General features: G+C 40.0%; 1 protein-coding gene across 16 annotated transcripts in view; it reads right to left on the reverse strand.

Annotated features, from left to right (window-relative positions):
• The window catches only part of ANKS1A (ankyrin repeat and sterile alpha motif domain containing 1A), a 245,708-nt gene that overhangs the window by 186,350 nt on the left and 38,342 nt on the right, over positions 1–21,016 (reverse strand). For all 16 annotated transcript variants that reach the window (XR_008306214.1, XR_008306212.1, XR_008306213.1 and 13 more), the window contains exon 2: positions 5,110–5,190. Coding sequence is in view for 13 of the 16 variants with exons in the window: in XM_053246248.1 (XP_053102223.1) it covers positions 5,110–5,190 (81 nt within the window). In the remaining 3 variants the exon portion in view is untranslated. The remainder of the gene's footprint in view (positions 1–5,109; positions 5,191–21,016) is intronic.

Consider the following 21,016-nt stretch of genomic DNA (forward strand, 5'->3'; position numbering starts at 1 on the left):
ACACAGTCAATGCTTGGTAATTGCTTCCACAGGGATAGCTGTGTCAATCTGTTGCAGCCAGGGGATAAAACCATCATCCCTTAAAGGCTAACAAATGTATTGTAATATAAATTTCCATATACTACAACCCACTGTTCTCCCCAGTTAGCAGACATACTTATATTAGTACAGAGAAAAGGATTTTTTTTAAAAAAAGTAAACGGTAGGGTACAATGGCTACAAAATGCACGTGGTATAATCTGTGAAACTTAGGTGCTTAAAGAAAGCATTAAAAGCAGTAGTATTTATTCTATTTGTAACCTAATACAATCACATTAAATAAATTAAATGTATATAGATTGGATATACATCTTCCCAAAGCTTTTGTTTAACAGTTTAAATAAAACTGCATCCCTGCTAACTTGGCAAAGAGGCACCTTTTAACGTGGTGATTCTCTTTATATAGCGCGGGAGTGGGTGGGTAACTGGCCCTATCCACCCCCAGCACAGTACTTCCAGTGACTGTTGCTGGTGTCTATCTTATGTTTCTTTTAGATTGTGAGCCCTTTGGGGACAGGGATCCATCTTATTTATTTATTTGTGTAAATCACCCTGAGCCATTTTTGGAAGGGCGGTATAGAAATAGAATGAATGAATGAATGAATGAATGAATAAATAAATAAATAAATAAATAAGAGGACTGTTCTGTTCCTAACCACTTGTGAGGTCACCGATGGCAGCCTGGAGTTACATCCAGATTGAGTTGCAGTGGTGGGACTTTTTTTTTTTTTTTTTTTTAAGATGCTTTTATTAGTGTTATATATAGAAACAGAATGGTTACAGCTCTGAGAATCCAACAAAACGAGTTTACCAGTGAGGTTTTTGTTGTAAACCTATTATCTGGTCTGATAGAACATGGACTTTAAAATTCTCTGAACACATTTTTTGGTTTAGCTAGAAACATGGATGTCCTTTGATCATTTTAGATTTTTTCAGTCCATCAGCACAATATATAAGATATTACACTAAGTTTTTCATGTAATGCAGCTGGGACAGAAAAGACTAAAGGATCCAAGATCTTTCAGAATCTTCCTTTTACTTACTGGAGAGTAATACATAATAAAACATACTTTATTAATTATATATATTACAAGATTTAGTTAACCTATTTAATGAAAGTTCTCAAACAAATATCTTTTCTTATTATTTATACAGGTTTCAATTCAGACGCACGACAGCTAGGGAACTTATATTCTCTTCTTTATAGAATACAGAATTTAATCACTAAAATTTAACTTTAGTTTTTCAGCCTGGTGTGTGCAGTTCACACCACAGAATATTGGGGATGTCTGTCTCTGCACTTGAATTACTTGCATTATTTCTATTTTGTATGTTATAGTTAGATCAGTTTTCTCCTCCTTAGAGTGCCTGATAGAAGGATGGTCAACTAGGCTGGGGCAGGTTTTTTTCTTTGGTTTTTCTCTAGGGTTAGGGTTCAAGATTCTTTTATTGATAGCTTCTGATACCCAGTTAAAGATTTTCTGTTAATTCTACTGTATTTTTCTTATGTCTTGGTTCTGATGGATAAGACCTTGTATGTTAACTCATTAACATACAAAGACGTCTTCTTTTAAAACCTTTTTTCACTGCATCACTGCAGGCAGCAGCAGATTCAACAGTATTTCAAGTAGGAACAGCATTCCCAGCAGCCAGCTGCTGTTTGTTGCCATCTCCCCACCTCCACTCAAGTCTAGAATGAAGCAGGAAGTGTAATTTCCTGCTTTCTTATGGACATTTCCTCATTCTAGACTTTAAAAAAAGATGGCAACTGACACAAGCCGGTTGCCAGGAACACTATTCCAACTTCAAATGCTGCTGAATCCACTGCTGCCTGCAGTTGTGTGGAGAGAGAGAGAGAGAGAGAGAGAGAGAGAGAGAGAGAGAGAGAGAGAACACGCTTCACCCTCCACTAAACCCACACTCCCAGATTTTTGTGGGCAAATTACTTTATGGGCTTAATAAGGCTAAGATAGGACAGGACAGAAAACAACTCTGCATAAAAACAAACATGATCTTTAAAAAAGCAACAGTTAACATACCAACATAAAATTCAGCAGTATCAGGTAATTTAAGATCAGCAGGACCATTCAAAATCATAATGCAAGGTCAAAATCATTTAAAAACCAGAGCAGAATAAAAAGTAGAGTGTTTGCTTAAACACATCAAGTATTTTCCCAGGCAAAGAATTCAATAGATGGGGCACCCTAACAAATAAGTAGGGGTGTGCAATTCGGGATTTTGGGTGATTCGGCTCGGACCCGAACCGAATCACCCCTGTTCTGTTTTGTGCCCGAATCTGGGTCACCCGAATCACCCTTGATTCGGTTCGGATTCGGATTTAATCCGAATCCAAATCGATTCGGGAGGGTAAAAAGGGGCCCAGGGGCAAAATTTTGGGGTGGGGTGGTAGTGCCCAATGGGTAGAGTCTACCACCCCAATTTCAGGGGGATTGGGCAAAATCCTGATTTTTGGTGAATTTTTAAAGTTTTAGTGACTTTGGGGCAGTTCGGGGGCATAGCATGGGATCTGGGCAAAAGTAGTGGGGTGGGGTGGTAGTGCCTAATGGGTGCAGGCTACCACCCCAATTTCAGGGGGATTGGGCAAAGGGCTGATTTTTGGTAAATTTCTGAAAATTTCATGTCTTTGGGGCAGATTGGGGCATATTGGGGCAGAAAGTGGGGGCTGGGGCAGAATAGTGGGGTGGGGTGGTAGAATTTTTTCTGAGGTAGAATTTTTTCTGCCCCAGCCCCCACTTTCTGCCCCAATATGCCCCAATCTGCCCCAAAGACATGAAATTTTCAGAAATTTACCAAAAATCAGCCCTTTGCCCAATCCCCCTGAAATTGGGGTGGTAGCCTGCACCCATTAGGCACTACCACCCCACCCCACTACTTTTGCCCAGATCCCATGCTATGCCCCCGAACTGCCCCAAAGTCACTAAAACTTTAAAAAATCGCCAAAAATCAACCGTGAACCGAATCACCCGAATTTTTCGTGCCCGAAATTCGGGTGATTCGGCTCATGCCTGAAAAATATCGGGGGACATCGGGGGTGATTCGGTTCAGCCCCGAATCACCCGAAATTGTTCGTTTCGGGCACAGATCGTTCTGTGCCCGAAATTTTTTGCACATCCCTACAAATAAGGCCCTGCCCCTGCTTCCTCCCAGTCATATTGTACTGGTAACATGCCAAAGAGCAGGTCCAAGAGTATCTTAGGCACCAGGTAGGTTCCTCTGTATGGTAAGCTTGTGACAGCAAGTCTCAGGTGATTTTGTCAAGTTTATTAACAGCTGTAATGTGACAGGAAACTACTGTCCTGATTCAACTCTTGACTAGAATAAAACTACTTGTTAAATCCCAACTCAGCAGTTTTACACTGGAGTCTCCCTTTGAAATGTCTTTGGTGAAGCATAGTGACTAAGCTATTTTGCCTCACAATTTTTGACTCTCGGTCTCTCTCAGGGTAACACTTCACGCACCCGATGAATAAGATTGTGGTCCTCACAATCTTTTACTTGTCTTGGTCTTTATGGTACCACAAAAGGCTTGGCATTTCCCAAAGTATGACTATATTGGAACTGCTATAGGAATGCACAGGGTTGCAGATGACAGTTTGCCCAATCGTCTCAGGCTACAAATGTGGCGAGGGAGAAGATTATTGGGCCTGGGGGCAGTGCAGAATTCAGCAGAGAGGTGGAGCAATGTAGCGAGGCAAGAAGAGCCAAGTAAAGGTAAAGGTAAAGTTGTGCCATCGAGTCTGCGTCGACTCCTGGCCACAGAGCCCTGTGGTTGTCTTTGGTAGAATACAGGAGGGGTTTACCATAGCCTCCTCCCGCACAATATGAGATGATGCATTCCAGGATCTTCCTATATCACTGCTGCCAATATAGGTGTATCCCATAGTCTGGGAATCATAGCGGGGATTCAAACCAGCAGCCTCTGGTTTGCTAGTAAAGTCATTTCCCCACTGTGCCATTAGGTGAGCTATAATCAATCAAGATTTAAGGGGATTTTGAGTAGTGTGGAACTAAGTGTCACACTTTTATAAGGGGGCTTGAGCAACACTTCAAGAGAATTCCTAGTAATTTACTTTGTTGTAACTATCCCAGCCAGCAGTACGTACCTACAGAGGGCTTACATTATTTTCATAGCATTATGATGTTTAGAAATACAGCTTAAAGACTTTATTAAAATAAGCTTGTGAGTCACCAGTGGGCCTTTACTGATCTTTTACTAAGTTGATGGGGTGTTGTTGTTTTTTACATATCACACATATACTGCTAAACTATTTAAAGCAAATAAGAACATAAGAACAGCCCTACTGGATCAGGCCCAAGGCCCATATAGTCCAGCATTCTGTTTCACACATTGGCCCACCAGATGCCGCTAGAAGCCTACAGGCACGAAGCCTACAAATGTATGGGCTTTTGACTTAACAGTTACATTTTTTATGATAGTCAATAATCCCACTGCAATCAACATTCAAGGTTTATGGGCAAATTTAACAGAACCTTTCCCTTCCTCCTTTCCACCAAGAAAAATTGCTTTTGGAGGAAGTGGTTTGGAGCAGAGCAGCAGTAGTGTGTGTGGCAACACACATGCTTAACTTATCCATTGTGGTGGCGGGGGGGGGGGGGAGAGAACGGTGTTATTGAGTCCTATGATGATGTGATTAAAAATATTCTTGCAGTTGCCTTGCAGATATATCATTCCCTTCATTTAAGGTACTGAAGAGTAGGCTACCTTTACAAAACTGAGGAGGATATGGGGGGGCACTGACCATTTTGTTGGGTTCAATAGGCTGTGTATTATTGAATTTTTCTCCTGGTTTTGATACTTAAAATGGTTGGAAGTTATTCTTAGACTTCAGTGGAAATTTGTCACCAAATCTGAATGAAACAAGAACTTAGTCTAGTCTTGGTCTTGAAGCAGGTGTTAACTTTGGTGAAATGCTGTTCATCAGATATGGTGAAGTTCACATAGCCCAATAGAGAAATGCTACATAAATTATTTTTAACCATTTGGGTAATCTGGTAATTTAAAAGCTATTTTAAATACAGTTAGCTTACTTGTGACCATTCAGCGCAGCATGGTGCAGTGGAGTGTATCCAGTATTGTCAACACAGTTCACATTTGGTCCTCTCCAAATGCTGTAAAATAAAGCACACACCAACACAGTAAGACATTGGGCCACAGAAGGACAACCAGTTTCAGACAAAGATTCTGCAGCGGTCTCTCATCAGTGTGAAATTTTCCAGATAAATTTCAGTAGAACCGCATCTAAGCTGGCTAGTTCATGACAGCAAATCAACTCCAGAGAAACATTTTTAAATTAATGGCATAGTATTCCCAAAATCGATTTCTTTCCCTATCTTCAACAGGGGAGAGATCTTCCATAGGATAACCAACCATTTCCTTGTTAAAGTCGTCATATGGATTTCTGGTTTCTTAAATGTTGACAAAATGGGAGAACTAAGGAAACATGCTACTTTGCAGAAACATTAGATACAGAAGCCCTCTTCAGATGTTATGAAAACAGGATGCTGTACTCATCATGTATAGCATGAACGAATGAATAGCTTTATTGCGATCACTGATCAAATATACATACAAATAATACTACATTCAGATAAGAATTCAGTCACACAGAGTACAGCAACATAGGAGCCTTTTGTAGCAGCATCTAGGAAGTAGAGCTAGAAGTTAGCTGTTGGCAGATCTTGACAGCAGCCACAAAAAATCTGGCAACATTATGGGTAATAGAAGGTTTCTTATCTGCAAGGAGGAGTATGGCATAAAATTCAGCAGTTCAGCCGGGAAAGTGCGATAGTGTGTGCTTTGAAGTCCTGCTCCGATGCACTCAGTAGCCACACACCCTACTGTCAGGACAAATTACAGACAAATTACAGCATTTGTCTGCAGAGACCAAAACTATACTCATGGTCAGATCTTTCCCATGATGCACAACAATGGGGCACCCCAATTTTCTGATGACAGAAATAATCTGACCAACATCGCCTTTGTCTCTGCAGACAAACACTATAATCGTGGACAGTGGGACAGTGTGGCTTTAGAACATGCTCTTGGAGATGCTGTTTATAAGAACAACTCCAGTTCTTATAATATCTGAAGCGAGCTAGAGATAGAAACAAAAAGAATCATAGAGGGAAACTAAGGATTCAACCACCTGCTGCTCTAGGGAAGTCTGTGAGCAGCATGTCTCCAGTGGCTGCTGCCAATGTATACCATGGGGGTTTCTTTTTAAACTGTGATCCCTTTGGGGACAGGGACATTTTATTACATATTTTTCTATTTAAATCACTTTGCGAACTTGTTGAAAAGCGGTATATAAATATTTGTAATAGCAGAGTACAAACAATCTGATGCCCACTCCACAACAACTACATGCCTATCCCAAACAGTACAAGATTAACAAATATGGAATGACACTTTCATCTGAAGTTCAGCTCAGACTTGGAAATGCGTGCCCTGAAGACTGAGTACTGTCAAGGCATTCATTTTCTTAAGAATTATGTGGGCCAGCTAAGTTGTTCAAACCTGGCAGTCAAAACAAACATTTTGATCACTCCGTTAGGTTTCAAACCATCTGAGTATGGTATGGCAGAATTTTGTGTGTTTAATTTCTCTGAAACTTGCAAGTGCAAGCTCAGTGTTTAAGACGGGCCATGTTAAGTAGATCTATTCAAGTAAATTGTACTGATGATACAATAATATAGTGTTAGAATCAAGTGGAAACCACACTATGATTTCCTCTACATTTTCAGGTCAAGGACTATACCACTCAGGAACACACAGTTTAGATTATATTGTGACAGTTTTTGTACTTTCTGCAATGTTTCCTACTGTGAATTTCATTATTAAAGCATTTTCATTAAGTGGATAAATGTGTTCACTATCTCCTGTTTTCAGAGGATCCTGAACTTTTTAATACTTGCCTAATCTCACCTTCCCATTATAGTAGCACCTGCAAGGAACCATTGAGGGAAACCTTGAAAATCTTTTACAAAACTAGCATACTACTGAGTTGCTTTAATTCCTGGTTACAAGGAGGATTTCTGGTTTATTTATTTGATTTATATGTCGCTCTTCTAAAAATGGCTCATGTACTGATACTGGCTCAGGTAATGATACTTTCTTCAAAGTCTATAGCAGTGTCTATGCACTGAGCAGTAGTCTGAGTAAGCTGTTTAGACTTAGACCTAGACCTGAATAATTGCTTAGAATCAAGGGTATTATCAAGGAGCACTTGCAGAAACACATACTCTTGGCTCCTGAGCAATAAAAAAATTCATGTACATTTTCGTAGCCTGAATCAGTAAACACTTTGAAGGCTAAATAACATGACAAGCACCTTAGTCTCCTAATTACAAAGCTAATTGCAATGTATCATATCAAACTGCATGGCTATTTAATAAACTTTCTTTACCAATTAAACTTCAACACACATTTTAAACTGTTGCTCAACTATCACTTAATATTCTCCTCTTGTACAGGAAATGTTTGGTGTGTGTAGTGTTCTAACATTAGTGTCTCCATTTTTCCAGTAGAAAAGAGGCTTTTGATAAGTCAAGATTTATTTAGCACTACAAATATAACATTGATGCCAAGCATTTTTGAAACAAAGAAGATAATCAGCTGCTAACAGAGGCTCAGTTTGAAGCAGATTTGCCAAAAACCTGTCTTTCCATAGAGTACAAGTTGAATTAAGCATCTCTGCCACCCTTTAGAAGTAGGTGCAAAATGAAAAGATATAATTCAAACTAGTTTGGGAATTTACATCCTAGGAAGTATAGTAATGTAGGAGTTTTAACAAGCGACAAAGTCTTTATCAATTTAACACACATTTATGGCATAAGATGCTTCTAGTTGTTCTTGCCTTTTCATAGACAACACTTTTCAACACTTGAGCAGAACTGGTACAAAAGCAATTGTTTTCTGGTGACACTTAGGAATCAAGATCTCAGCAATCTTCTAGAAGTTGTTTGACAGTGCTTCAACTGAAAGATATGCATATTCTTCCACAATGCTTCAAAATTAGGAATGATTATAACACATCTGTGGTTGCCCATATTCTATGTATATACTCTAAGTAGTGAGATACAAAGTGACCAGGTTACAGGTTTCATCTCTTCTAGTTAAGCACTTAAGAATCTTGTTAATCAGACCTTCAGCTTTCACAAGGTTTGGGGGCATTGTCAACAAGAATCCAAGGACGTCCAGCATACATAGTCATCTCAGATGCTCTCTCACTTATGCCAAGGCACAAAAATCTGAAATCTCTCCTATACCAAACTATGCTATGTCTGAATTCCTATTCAGAAAGTAAAACGTATACAGAACACACATTGATTTAACCGTGCAGCAGTGATCAAGTGGACAGTTGATTACCAACAAGAAATGCCACTTCACATCAGCATGTGACATGTACAAGCAAAGTCCTCAAGTGACTGCCATGTGCCTCTCCCATATTCCTGGCTTCCTTCCAGATAGGACAGGGCACACTGGTAGGAAGACCTTTCCCATCCTAACTGAGAAACAACGTTGTTCTAGTTAGAACTAATCAGCCTACCTTCCTTTCATTTTCTCTACATTTGGACTAAATTTGGTGCAAATCAAGGTCCACAAGTTAGATCTCTTGTGCCTCAAATGTTCATGTGTCCACCATCTTGGATCAGGGTGGATGTCGTCATTACAAACTGCACTATTGAGGTGTCCCTGTGTGTCATTCACTACAGCTGTTCCAAATTTGGTTCAAATCCATTAGACAGTCCTCAAGTTAGTGCACTTGTGCCTCAAAGGTTTATGCATTCACCATCTTGAATTGGGGTGGGTGACATCATCACAAACTACACTATTGGGGCATCCCTATGTGTTCATTCAGCTGTAGCTGTAGAAATTTGGTTCAAATCAGTTGGACAAGTGCAAGTTAGTGCACTTGCGCCTCCAAAGTTTACATGCCCACCATCTTGAATTGAGGTCGCTGACATCATAATCTTCGCTGTTGAGGTGTGCCTATGTGTCCCTACAGCTGCAGCAAATTTGGTTCAAATTGGTTAAGCTGTTCACCAGTTAGCCCACTTGCGACTCAAAAGTTTGTGTCCGCCATCTTGAATCGGTGTGCATGGCATCATCACAAGCTATGTCACTGAGGTGTCCTTGTGTGTCACTCACTGCAACTGTACCCAGTTTGGTTCAAATAGGTTAGGCAGTCCACAAATTAGCCCGCTTGTGCCTCAAATTTTCACGCGACCACCATCTTGAATTGGAGTCAATGACATCATCACACACCACACCATTTGGGCATCCCTATGTGTCCCTACATCTGTAGCAAATTTGGTTAAAATCAGTTAGGCAGTCACAAGTTATCCCATTTGCGCCTCAAAGGTTTATGTGTCCGCCATCTTGGATCAGGGTGGATGACATCATCACAAACTACGCTGTTGAGGTGTCCCTATGTGTCCCTACAGCTGTACCCAATTTGGTTCACATTGGTCCAAGCACTGCAAAGTTGATAAGGGTGGGGGGACACACAGACACATGTACACACATACAAAATGCCAGGTGATTTCATAAGCCTACTGGAAAGTAGGCTAAAAATACCATTTCCATCCTAGTACATTCTGGTTCCCTGTACACCAAATTGGCAGGAGGGGTTCAACCAACGCATCACTGTCCACTGCTTCATCATTTAGGGTAGTGGCAACACAACTGATACTATCAGTCTGATTGTTCAACAATTCTGTATTTTAAAAGTAGCAGAAAGATTTTTATGTTTTGCCACAGGTCACAGAAATATGCATTTACTCCACAGAGACTAAGGTAATTTGACCTAAAGCATAAACATAAACGTAAGGTAAAAGAAAGGACAGATCATTTGTACATATCAAGCTACAAAGAACAGCTCCAAGCAATAGGCCAAGCAAAGTGCTGCAGAAGTCAGTTGGAATGGTTTGAGTGCATTATCTCTTTTTATTCTAAAACCAATCCAAATTATAAGTCACTGCAATCTCTCGGAACTGGAACATAGTAAAGCAATTTGACCCAAAACAGTAGTGAAATTAATATACCTCCTGGCAATGAAATAAGAGGCCATTCTAGATACCATTTTGCATTCCTACAGAAATTCTGTTCAAAGCAATCACCAATGAAGCCAGCTATTCTGTACCTGATCAGGCACTACTACAGGTATATTTTTCTTCCTGAATGCTAGACACACAAAGAAAATATTTTAGCATTGTAATGGGCAGGAATAAAATTATTGAATGGTCTGTTACCACTACTACGAATATTTAAAACAAATATGCACCAAACAAATATGTTCCATCTCCAGAAAGCAGACTCATATGCCACTTGATATCCTTGCAAAGCAGTATGAATAATGTGCACTATGAGAAACTTATATTAAATTCCATATTTTGGAAGGGCAGTATAAAAATCAAATCAAATAAATAAATAAAGATACCATTGCTTAAAAATCCGCATATACACTGTGATATCATCTAACTGGAAAGACGCAGAACAGCCTCAGCCCAATGTCAGGTGCTACTGAACAGCTCTCTCAGCTCTTTAGAGAGAATAGCCAGTTATCAGTTTCAGCAACTAGAAAAAATTGGAAGAGTCTGCAAACACTAGAGAGACCAGGTCAACTGAAGCACTGATGAGATAGCATTAAAAACAAACCACCAATCAAATATAAGTCATTACACTTAAGTAACAACCAAAGACACAGCTAAGAGATTATGTGCATAGGCAGCAGTATTTAACACACACAACCACCTAATGGCACAGCGGGCAAGTAACTTGCCTAGCGAGCAAGAAGTTGCTGGTTTGAATCCTCACTGGTATGTTTCCCAGACTATGGGAAACACCTATATTTGGCAGCAGCAATATAGGAAGATGCTGCAAGGCATCATCTCAGACTGTGTGGGAGGAGGCAATGGTAAACCCTTCCTGTATTCTACCAAAGAAAACCACATGGCCCTGTGGTTGCCAGGCGTTGACACCAACTTGACAGCACTACTTTCCTTTACTTTAAATATAGGACAGAATTTCAGATGTCTAGGCACAACTAAGAACCTGTGAGCCATGTATGAGTCAAGCATGAGTGGGACTGAGAGGTCAGCAAGGCAAAACTATTATGCCAGTGAAAGAAAGAGATATTGAGTGTGTTACTACTGCTAACTGAGTGAAGAAACTGCTTTGATAACTTTGTTGAAAATACTATATAAATATTCACTGTAGTAGTATTACATGGCACCACACTAATTTTCCATGTTTTCCCTTAATTCCCCCTTTTCTCTTAAAACAACAGGAGAGAAACACACTTGTAACCAACAGAACATCTTTGTGGGACAAGAGAGGCCATTTATGGCAGCTAACTTTTTTTATACATAGGAATGACCAGACAATTAACAACTGCATCAGAACAGCAAAACTTAAAGCTCCAAGCCTGATGAGTTAAAACTATTTTTGGGAGTGAAGGCAATTAATTTCTGATGTGTAGAAACAACTGGATCATGCAGCACATATGATGCTGAGCAATATAAATGTACTGAATACGTAAACACAAAATAAGAAGCCCACATAGACCAAAGGTAAGTTTCGTATGAAATCTGTTACACCCATTAAAGGCCAAATGTATATAAATGATGACCTTTTGATATGCCATGAAGCTTGCGGCCGCCACCTCCGTGGCCATCTCTGACAAGGGGCAACTGTGGGAGGGGTGGGCTAGGAGAGGATCTAAAGCCTCTCCCCAGACGTTTCCTGGTGTGGGTGGATCCGGGGGGGGGGAGAGGGGGAGAAGGCACCCGCTCCCCCCAGCCGGCCCGCCAGCCACGTGGGCTTCCCGGTCTCCCAGCCGCCGCAGCGAATCACTGCAGGCGGCCTGAATTAGGATTCTTTCACTCTGTCGCAGAGCAGGCAGAGTCTGCTGAACAATGCCCCCAGCCTCCTCCTCTAATTTCTTCCCTTTGGGGAAGGTCTTTTTCCTCTTTCCCTGCCCATGCGGGACAGGGGAAGACAAGTGGCGAACTCTCTTATGAGATTTTTTTCTTATGCACCTTAGGGTCTTCCCTGGTGCTCTCTGAGAGGGATCCCTGTAGGGTATCCCCTGTCTGTGAAAGATCCATGTTAGTAAGAGGTAAAGCTCACCAGAAAGAGTTGAAAAGGATGGTTTGGGCAGGAGCCTGCCCAGATGCATCTATCCAGGAGCTAAGACAGGAAGGAACTGGGGAAGTGCACCTGGGCATGCTGGGAGAAAGGGACGGACCATTACCTATCTGAAACACCTGAAAATTCCTGTCTATCTGGAGCAAGGAGTGGAAGACTACCCATTGTGAGCCGTGACCTCCTACTTCGAGGGAGAATGAGTTTTCATTTAAACCTATTTGTCAACCATTTAACACTGTTTTGCAATTGTCTTTGTCTATGGTCAATGATGCAATTCACACACAAACAGGTATTTGTGACACAGCAGACAGATCTACTCCCAGAAGAAGATAAAGGACAATAAAGCTTTGCATAGACATGATAACAGGGATGAAATCAGAGGCGTACCTAGGAAAAATAGCGCCTAGGGCAAACACTGAAATTGCGCCCCCTGTCCAAGCATCTGACACCAATCTTTCAGATAACTTTACCATAATATCAGCTCAAAAATACAAGTCAGGCTCGTTAATCTTTTAATATTTCAAAAACTATTTAGCAGTGGACGTAGCCAGACCAAAAAATGCTGGAAAACTACAAATTTAAGTATGCTGGGGCTCATGAAATACCCAAATACTATGTGGAGGTGTACTTGGAAAACTAAACAGAAGTACCTGTCTAATTCTCTACTATGCATTGTAGCCTCACCATTATATAAGTTTTAAAAATAAATGGAGAATTTGACTTTTCCCAGATACTCTGAAATAATTAAAGGATATGCAAAGTAAACTGTGTCACTGCTTGGAATATATTCTAGTATTTCAGAAAGACAGTTAGAATGAGAGAAAGAGAGCAAGAAACTCCCAGTGGGCCTTAATACTAAGGATTTCACATTGATTCAAAGACGAACTCACCATTAATAGCCATATTATTAAGACATCACATTTAACTCACTTATCACAGGAAGCAAAGTAAGAGCAAATGAATACAATCTAGCTCATAAGCTTCAGCTCACTATTCACAAGCCCTGGTTCTCTGTACATAGTGCCAATCTGAATATGTGTACAGTGTCCTATATTATATTAATTGTTTTAATTTTTTTACCTGTAGCTCTTTTGGGGGGCTTCCTAAAGGCTGTGGGGAGGTCTGCAAAGGTTCCCCTCCCCCCCCCCCCCGCTGGCCTCTAGGGCCTTGCAGGGACCATTCGAGCATATGCAGTGGCCATTTTTAAAAACAATCTTTTTTTTAAAAAAAAAGAAGGCCACTGAAAGCAAAATGGCCACAGCACATGCTCAAATGGCTTCTGCAAGGCCTGGCATGACCTAGGGCCTCACAGAGGCCATTTGAGCATGCACAGTGGCCATTTTGTTTTCAGGAGCCAATTTTTAAAAAATTTTTAATTTTACAAAATGGCACCCCCTGCAAGTGGCGCCCGGGGCACGTGCCCTGCCTGCCCCACACTAGATACGCCCCTGGATGAAATACTTGTCTTGGATCCAACCAAATTCTAACACAAGCAGAAGGCACTTCCACTCATACAAGGGGGCAGGGTTGATTTGATTTAAATCATGATATAAATCGCTTCACAGGATTCAATTTTAATGATTTAAATCACTTGTCAGGAATATTCTATTTCATCATCCTTTTCTAGTAAAAATACATTCTTTTTGTCTAATATAACCTTAATATACATCCAGATATGTAGATTTCATTTTTATAAAGGTACACACTTTTCAATGCTGTTCCATTTGGGCAAACAGGCCTTGCATTTCTTTCTTGAACTATTTGCATTTTGCACACATGCCTGTCTTATCCACAGGTACAGGAACTTGTATTCCCAAATGAGTTATTTTTTACGGCCTGCTGCCACAATAGACATTTCCATTCTACAATGGAGAATACACTAAGAAAATGTTTCATCAGGCCGCATGAATATGTTCTCTTCACTTTTGGTTTCATTTTCTATTCCCCCTCCACTATCCCTTGCATTTATATCCAGCAGACGACGACTCCTTGCTCAGATCTACTCCATCTCCTCAAATCCTCTATTCATTCATTGGCCTTCTTTAGCTCAATACAGACATTATGCTGTACAAGTGTACAGATATCTGTACACGTTTATGTGAATTACTGTACCTACATTCATGTTAAAAGTGAACCTGGCTACAGGCCCTTCAGATAGGAAATGTACTTCTGTACCTGCGTTCAACATGTGAATGACTGTGTACACTGTACACTCGTACAAGTGTTCAACTTAACATGTGAATGGGCCTACTGCAGTGGTTCCCAAACTGGGAACCTCCAGATGTTGCTGAGCTACAGCTCCCATCATCCCCAGCCACAATAAATTGTAGTTGGGGCTGATGCGAATTGTAGTTCAACAACATCTGGAGACTCCCAGTTTGGGAACCACTGGCCTAATGTCTTTGCACTTTTAGAAAGAGAAAGAGGGGCAAGGGCTTGATTATGTGTGTGTGCTGCATGTACAACACCTGCAGAATAGGACTGATCAGGTCTGTTATCTCTCAACCCCATATGCTGCTGTTAAGTTCACAGAATTTAATTAGGAGTTGTTATTATTAACATTCATGATGATATCCTTGACCTAGGTTCTTTTTAAATAGTTTAAAAAATATTAAAATCCAGTTTAAAATGTTTAAAAATCCATTTTTTAAAAAAACAAATTTTTATCAATCCTGCAAGGGGGTCTTCAATCTCCATGAAGCTGCCCCAGGTTCAAGCTTCCCATACTGTATGTCCCCAAGTCTCAAAAGGGGCTTTTTCAGGGATGCAAGGGATGCAACAGGAAGGAAGCAGCAGAAAAGCCTCAATGCACAAGTGGAACTCTGCTTATATTTCTATGAATTCAAATCAATATTTTTGAATCCATTAATAAAATTCAAATAATAATAATAATATCATCATCAAGCTAGGAAGCCTATGCAGAATCAATACATCTGAATGATGTATGCATATAAGAATGCCGCAGAATCAATACATCTGAATGATGGATGCATATAAGAATGCCGCATATAAATACTTTACAACTGACAGAAATAGTTTGCAAACTGAGTAGCATGCTTACTATAATTTGATCCAGCATTTATATTTAAGCACAGGCCAAATTCCATACTTGTATATCAATGATTGGGGCAGGGGAAATGATGGCACTAGGCGGAAAGCTATACATCAGACTGAACCTAAGTGAAAGCGGCAGGGAAAGAGCACATAATCCTGCAGTGCACCTTTTAAAACACCAGTTAACTACTGTACATTTGCACTAGTCATATGGCAAAGATAGCTGCATGTTTGTAATACTCTTTCATAAGCAGAAAGGTTCAGTCATTTCTCTTTAGAGATAAAGGGAAAAGAGAGCTGAGTAACATATTTACTGCCAGTAGTGTTTTAATTACTAATTTATTAATGTAGTGCTAATTTAGTGTTTTGGTTGCCAATTTATTATGAGAAAGCAAATTATGCAACGTTATTACCACTATATATGTGTGTGTGTGTGTGTGTGTGTGTGTGTGTGTGTGTGTGTGTATAAAACAAGTATAGATGAGATCCCTAAACATTCTATCACATACACATAAGCCAGCTTTAGAAACTGGAATCTGATTCGAGGTAAGGTCCCTAATGAGTTTCCCATGTGATTGCCATCTAGAATATGGGTGACTTGCACAAAACTGGTCTTCTTTTACAAAGTGTTTTCTGGATTATACAGTATTACTGAGAGGATGGAATGTAGCCAGCACATTTCGCAGTGGAAGCTAGTTAGCTACTCTAAAATTAAGAGGATTGAAAAGCCTGCCCTTTATTATATATAAGAGATTTACTACATATAAGCTGTTGAGAACCACTTCAGGATCAAAATATGCCCAGCAATACCAGTATTATTATAGCTGACACTGTTGTACACAGCCATGCAATAGCATTTTAGTGACTGAAATTAGGCATGTGCACGAACCGGTTAAGAATCTTTTCTGAACCTCTGAACCAGTCTGGCGGTTTGGGTTGCAGAAAATTGTAGATGTACATGTAATCCTAATACAGATATGAATATATTTCAGTTACGGATGTGCACAAACAGGCAGACGGCCAGTGCGGTGGTGGGGGTGAGGGTTTAAGGAGCAGGGCGGGTGCTCTTAGCCCCTCCACCACATTTCATGCACATGCACTGGCTACTTCCCGTCTGACGCTAACCGGGGCAGCAAGTGAGCTAATTTAAATCAAGTTCCCCATTGATGCATCTTCACATATTTCTTAATAATGATCAAATCTGATCACTAAAACATGTTAACGTTGAGTTGTAATTAATTTACAACTCAAAATGTACAACATCAAGTAGAGTATACTTCGTCTTTTTAAAAAAAAGATAACATGATTTCTACTAGTTTAGGAATAGTATGTAATACCTTTTTAAAAAATTGATACCTTTACTCATTAACCGTGTCAAGCTGCTGACACTGTAACACTATATGAGAGATTTCAAGCGCTAACAGAATCACACATATTTTATGAAAGAATCTTAAATGCAATTGCAGCAGTCTCCTGAGTTGCCTAGGCTTTCCATACAACTCTTCATTTGTCTTAACATTTATTTATATTCTGCATCCATTCTTATACGTACCTGTCTCTTTATTCCTTGGCTCAGGTCCATCAAATGATCCTGCTATCCAGCCAAAGTCTTTTGCACTTGACAGTAAGTCTGAGACTAAAAGCCCATAAATCTCCAGAAACAAGAGCTGGTAGTTATTGGGCAGTGCCAGGTAGACTATAGCCATTTTCATGAGATGAAACTGAAATGAACATCATTTCAGGTAAATTAATGAATGTGAGAAAGAGCCATCAGTTCATCACTGTAGGTGCAGCATGTTTGTAATGAGATTTAATCACGTTATTTTTAAAATGAGAAATTTTCAAAAGGCAAAACAAAGTTAAAAATATGATTTACTTCTTAACAAAAATATTTTCAGCCACCCTTTCTGTGGCATTATATTTCATAAACAGGCTGACACACACATACATACAATACCTACTGGGCACTAGAGTGTTTTGCTTCTCATGGCAGTTAGTAAGCCATGTGTTTGTGACACATGTGTAGATGACAAGCCTGATGTGCCTGCTACAACAGATGGGTGCTTTGGCTGAAAAAAGGCTGAATTTGCACAAGTTGGTGCAAGGGCAGCGTTAGAATCATCAAAATGAATTAAAGTTGGTGGTGCATATTACTTACACCTGAAAATATTTTAACATGTGGAAGCTTAAGAAGTACACAATTGCACTGTAAGTGCACAAGAAACCATTTCTCAAAGACAAAACACAATAAAGTGAATTTCCTAAGGAAAGGATGCAGCTCAGGAAACATGTTTTTGGTGAGCATGTTACAGTGGTCAGAAGAGAACTTCACAGAAACACTCTTGCACCACACTCCAAAACTATGTATGGAGAGGCCAATCTTCTCCAAGGAGAGAGAGGCAGAAGCACCAGCTCTAGAAGGTTCCAAAGAGGTGCAGAACTTCATTATCAGTCTGCACAGAGCTTGTGAAGGAGACCGATACCTCTTTTAAAAAATGAAATTCAGGACTTTACATGGTTAGTAACAGCAACAAAGTAATTCCTCATCATATTCTTAGTTACGCAGATATTACATACACTGAATCTTAGGCAACTGGCCAGATCAAGGCACATATTCTGGAGTTTCAGCAACAGGAAGTTACATAAAATCTGTATAAAAGGGCAGTACATTACTTACTTCATAATATTGTCACTTTCTAAAGGATTACAAGAAATATATTTGTCTCAAAATGGCAACACACATTTACCCTATATTCTAGAAACTATTATAAATGCATTACACAGAAGCAGATTGATCATGGTTTCTGCAACATCAAGAGCATATCATCCCATATAGGAATTTGAATAGGCATTTCTCAGATTAAATATTTATCTTAGTATTGTATTATCCTCATCTCTCCCTTGCCCTTTTATATCTTCACAATATTGTTTAAATTATTCTAACACTTTACTTCATAGCTACTGATGTCAGAAGGTAGGTTGAAGTTTCATGGTGCAGCAACATGTAAGACATACTGCATTTGGCTACAGAATGAGGCCAGGATCTAGAGATACAGGCATGTATTTAGCTTTTATTAGACCACCATCTATGAAATTTACTCTTCCAAAATTTCTTTAGTTGGCCGTTAAATGACACCTACAAGCAAGACTGTGGTGTATATGACAATGGTCACTGGCTTAGCTAGCTTTAGAAATGTATTAGACCTGTCCTCCATGGAATTATCTATTAGTAGCTATTAACCACAAAGCTAGAGCAGTCCCCATGTCTGGAGGTTATATCTCAGCAAGTATCAGACCAACAGTATGGGAGGGCCCTCCATACTCTATCTGTGGACTTGAAAAACACATCTGGCTGACTATTGCTGGAAACAGGAAGTTCAACAAGGTGGACCATGTGTTCTGATTAAGTAGCTACTCTTATTTTCTTATTATGCCTATATATTTTAAATAGTATTATCAATATGTGCCTTATTATTATTTTCTTTCAAAAAAGTAGTTCTCAGAAACGTTTATGTAGCAAATAAAATGAAAAGATGGTTCCCTGTACCAAACGGGCACAAAGTCTATAGAGAGACACAAGGGACATCAGTAAATGGCTATTGACGAGACACTGTGCTGGGTCAAATAGGGACAACTGCTCTTTGCTAAGGCTCTGCAGTCACAGCAGCCTGACAAGCACATCGGACCTAATATGCCCTCTGTCAGGCATTTCCGGAAAGAGTGTAACTCTGCCATAATTCTGATATGCCTGTTGGACCTCCTCCCACTCCCCGGCCTGACAAAGGGTTCCTGCTGCCGAGTCAGAGATAATTTCTCTCTGATGTGGGAGCAGGGTTGGTTTTGAGGGGCTGCATGTTGGCAAACAGATGATGAAGGTAATCGGGATGGAGAATGAGGGGGACCCTCTGGGAAATTAGGTCAGAACATCGGAAATTCTGACCTAATCCAACTGACTGCCAGTTTGGGGTGGGGGCTATGTAAGCCCTCCCAAGTATCTCTCTTTTGGCACCAGTCAAATCATATTGGACATTTTTCAACGTGCACAGGTCTACTCTTTGCCCAGTTACCAGGGAGCTAAGATTTTAGCCATTCGAATTTCATATAGAAATGGTTGACTGCCAACCTCTTCCTCTTTCAAACTAAGAGCTGGTTCATACATGCATGTTCATAACATTGGTTGCTATTTCAAGTCATGACTTACATGCATGTGTGCATCACCACAGAGCAAACTTGAAACTTCTGCTTTACCCCACATCTCAAAGAGGTTTAAATAGTTCTTATTCTGTTCTGTTAGCCTGGCTTTTAAGCTAATGTTTCGCTGCTATTATCTTTTGGTCTTTTATATTATATACATACATACATATATCCCCCTCATCCTGCATTCTCGGACCACAGGACAGAGAACAAATTAAAACAATTATAAAGACTTCATTAAAAATAACCACTAGCAGAGGCAGCCAAGGTCTGAGTGAAAAGGGCTGTCTTAAAGTCACCTCCCAAAGATTGGGAATGAAAAAGACATGCAGATCTCACCTCAGAGCAAGTTCCACAGCCTGGGGGGACAATTTCCAAGGTGGCCATGTCTCACAAGCTTGACAAATGTATGATCACATTGTTGCTCTATATTTTAATATTTATAAGTCTGTAAGCTGCTTTCAGTGATCTTGGACAAAAATGTTCAGAACAGAAAATTTCACTAATGTATTTTTCTAAAATTTACTGCAACAGAAAGTAACACCACAACTAAAGATATGATTGCATCCAAGAGCTGAAAATGAAACCAAAACCCCTCTGTTGTTTGTAATAGGCATGACCCCACTTTCACAAATACTCAACAAAACAGGCCTCGGATACCAAACATCTAAAACATCCAGTAAAATCAACCATCTGCTGTACAAGGACGATCTGAAGTTGTATGGAAAGTCCCAGTCAGAAATCGAATCACTGCTAAACACTGTCCGTATATTCAGTAGCGATATAGCAATGGAGTTTGGACTAGACAAGTGTGCTGCATTAATAATGAAAAGAGGAAAAATAACAAAAACAGAAGGAATAGAACTACCCAATGGAAGCAAGATCAAGAACCTGGAAGAGAAAGAACATTACAAATACTTGGGCATTCTCCAGGCTGATAACATCGCACACACTGAAGTTAAAAGAAAAATGGGAAGTGAATACATCAGGAGAGTTAGAAAAATCCTAAAGTCCAAACTCAATGGCGGGAACATCATACAAGCCATAAACACCTGGGCTATACCTGTTATCAGATACACTGCAGGAGTAATAGACTGGACCCAGGCAGAGCTGGAGACGCTAGATCGTAAGACCAGGAAAATCATGACCATCAATCATGCTCTGCACCCCCACAGTGATGTCGATAGGCTATACCTCCCTTGCAGCTCAGGTGGAAGAGGAATGCTGCAAGTCCATCAAACAGTAGAGAAGGAGAAAAGAGGCCTTGAAGAATATATAAAGGACAGTGAAGAAGATGCACTTAAAATGGTCAAGAACGAGAAACTATTCAACACCAATCAAACAAAACAAGCCTACAAGAAAGAACAAGTCAAGAACCGAGCAGAAAAATGGAGAAATAAGCCACTGCATGGTCAATATTTGCACAATATAGGTGGAAAACCAGACATAAGCAAGATCTGGCAATGGATTAAGAATGGCAACTTGAAGAAAGAAACAGAGGGTTTCATACTGGCTGCACAAGAACAGGCACTAAGA

This window comes from Hemicordylus capensis, chromosome 4 (assembly GCF_027244095.1).
Source record: "Hemicordylus capensis ecotype Gifberg chromosome 4, rHemCap1.1.pri, whole genome shotgun sequence".
Taxonomy (NCBI): domain Eukaryota; kingdom Metazoa; phylum Chordata; class Lepidosauria; order Squamata; family Cordylidae; genus Hemicordylus; species Hemicordylus capensis.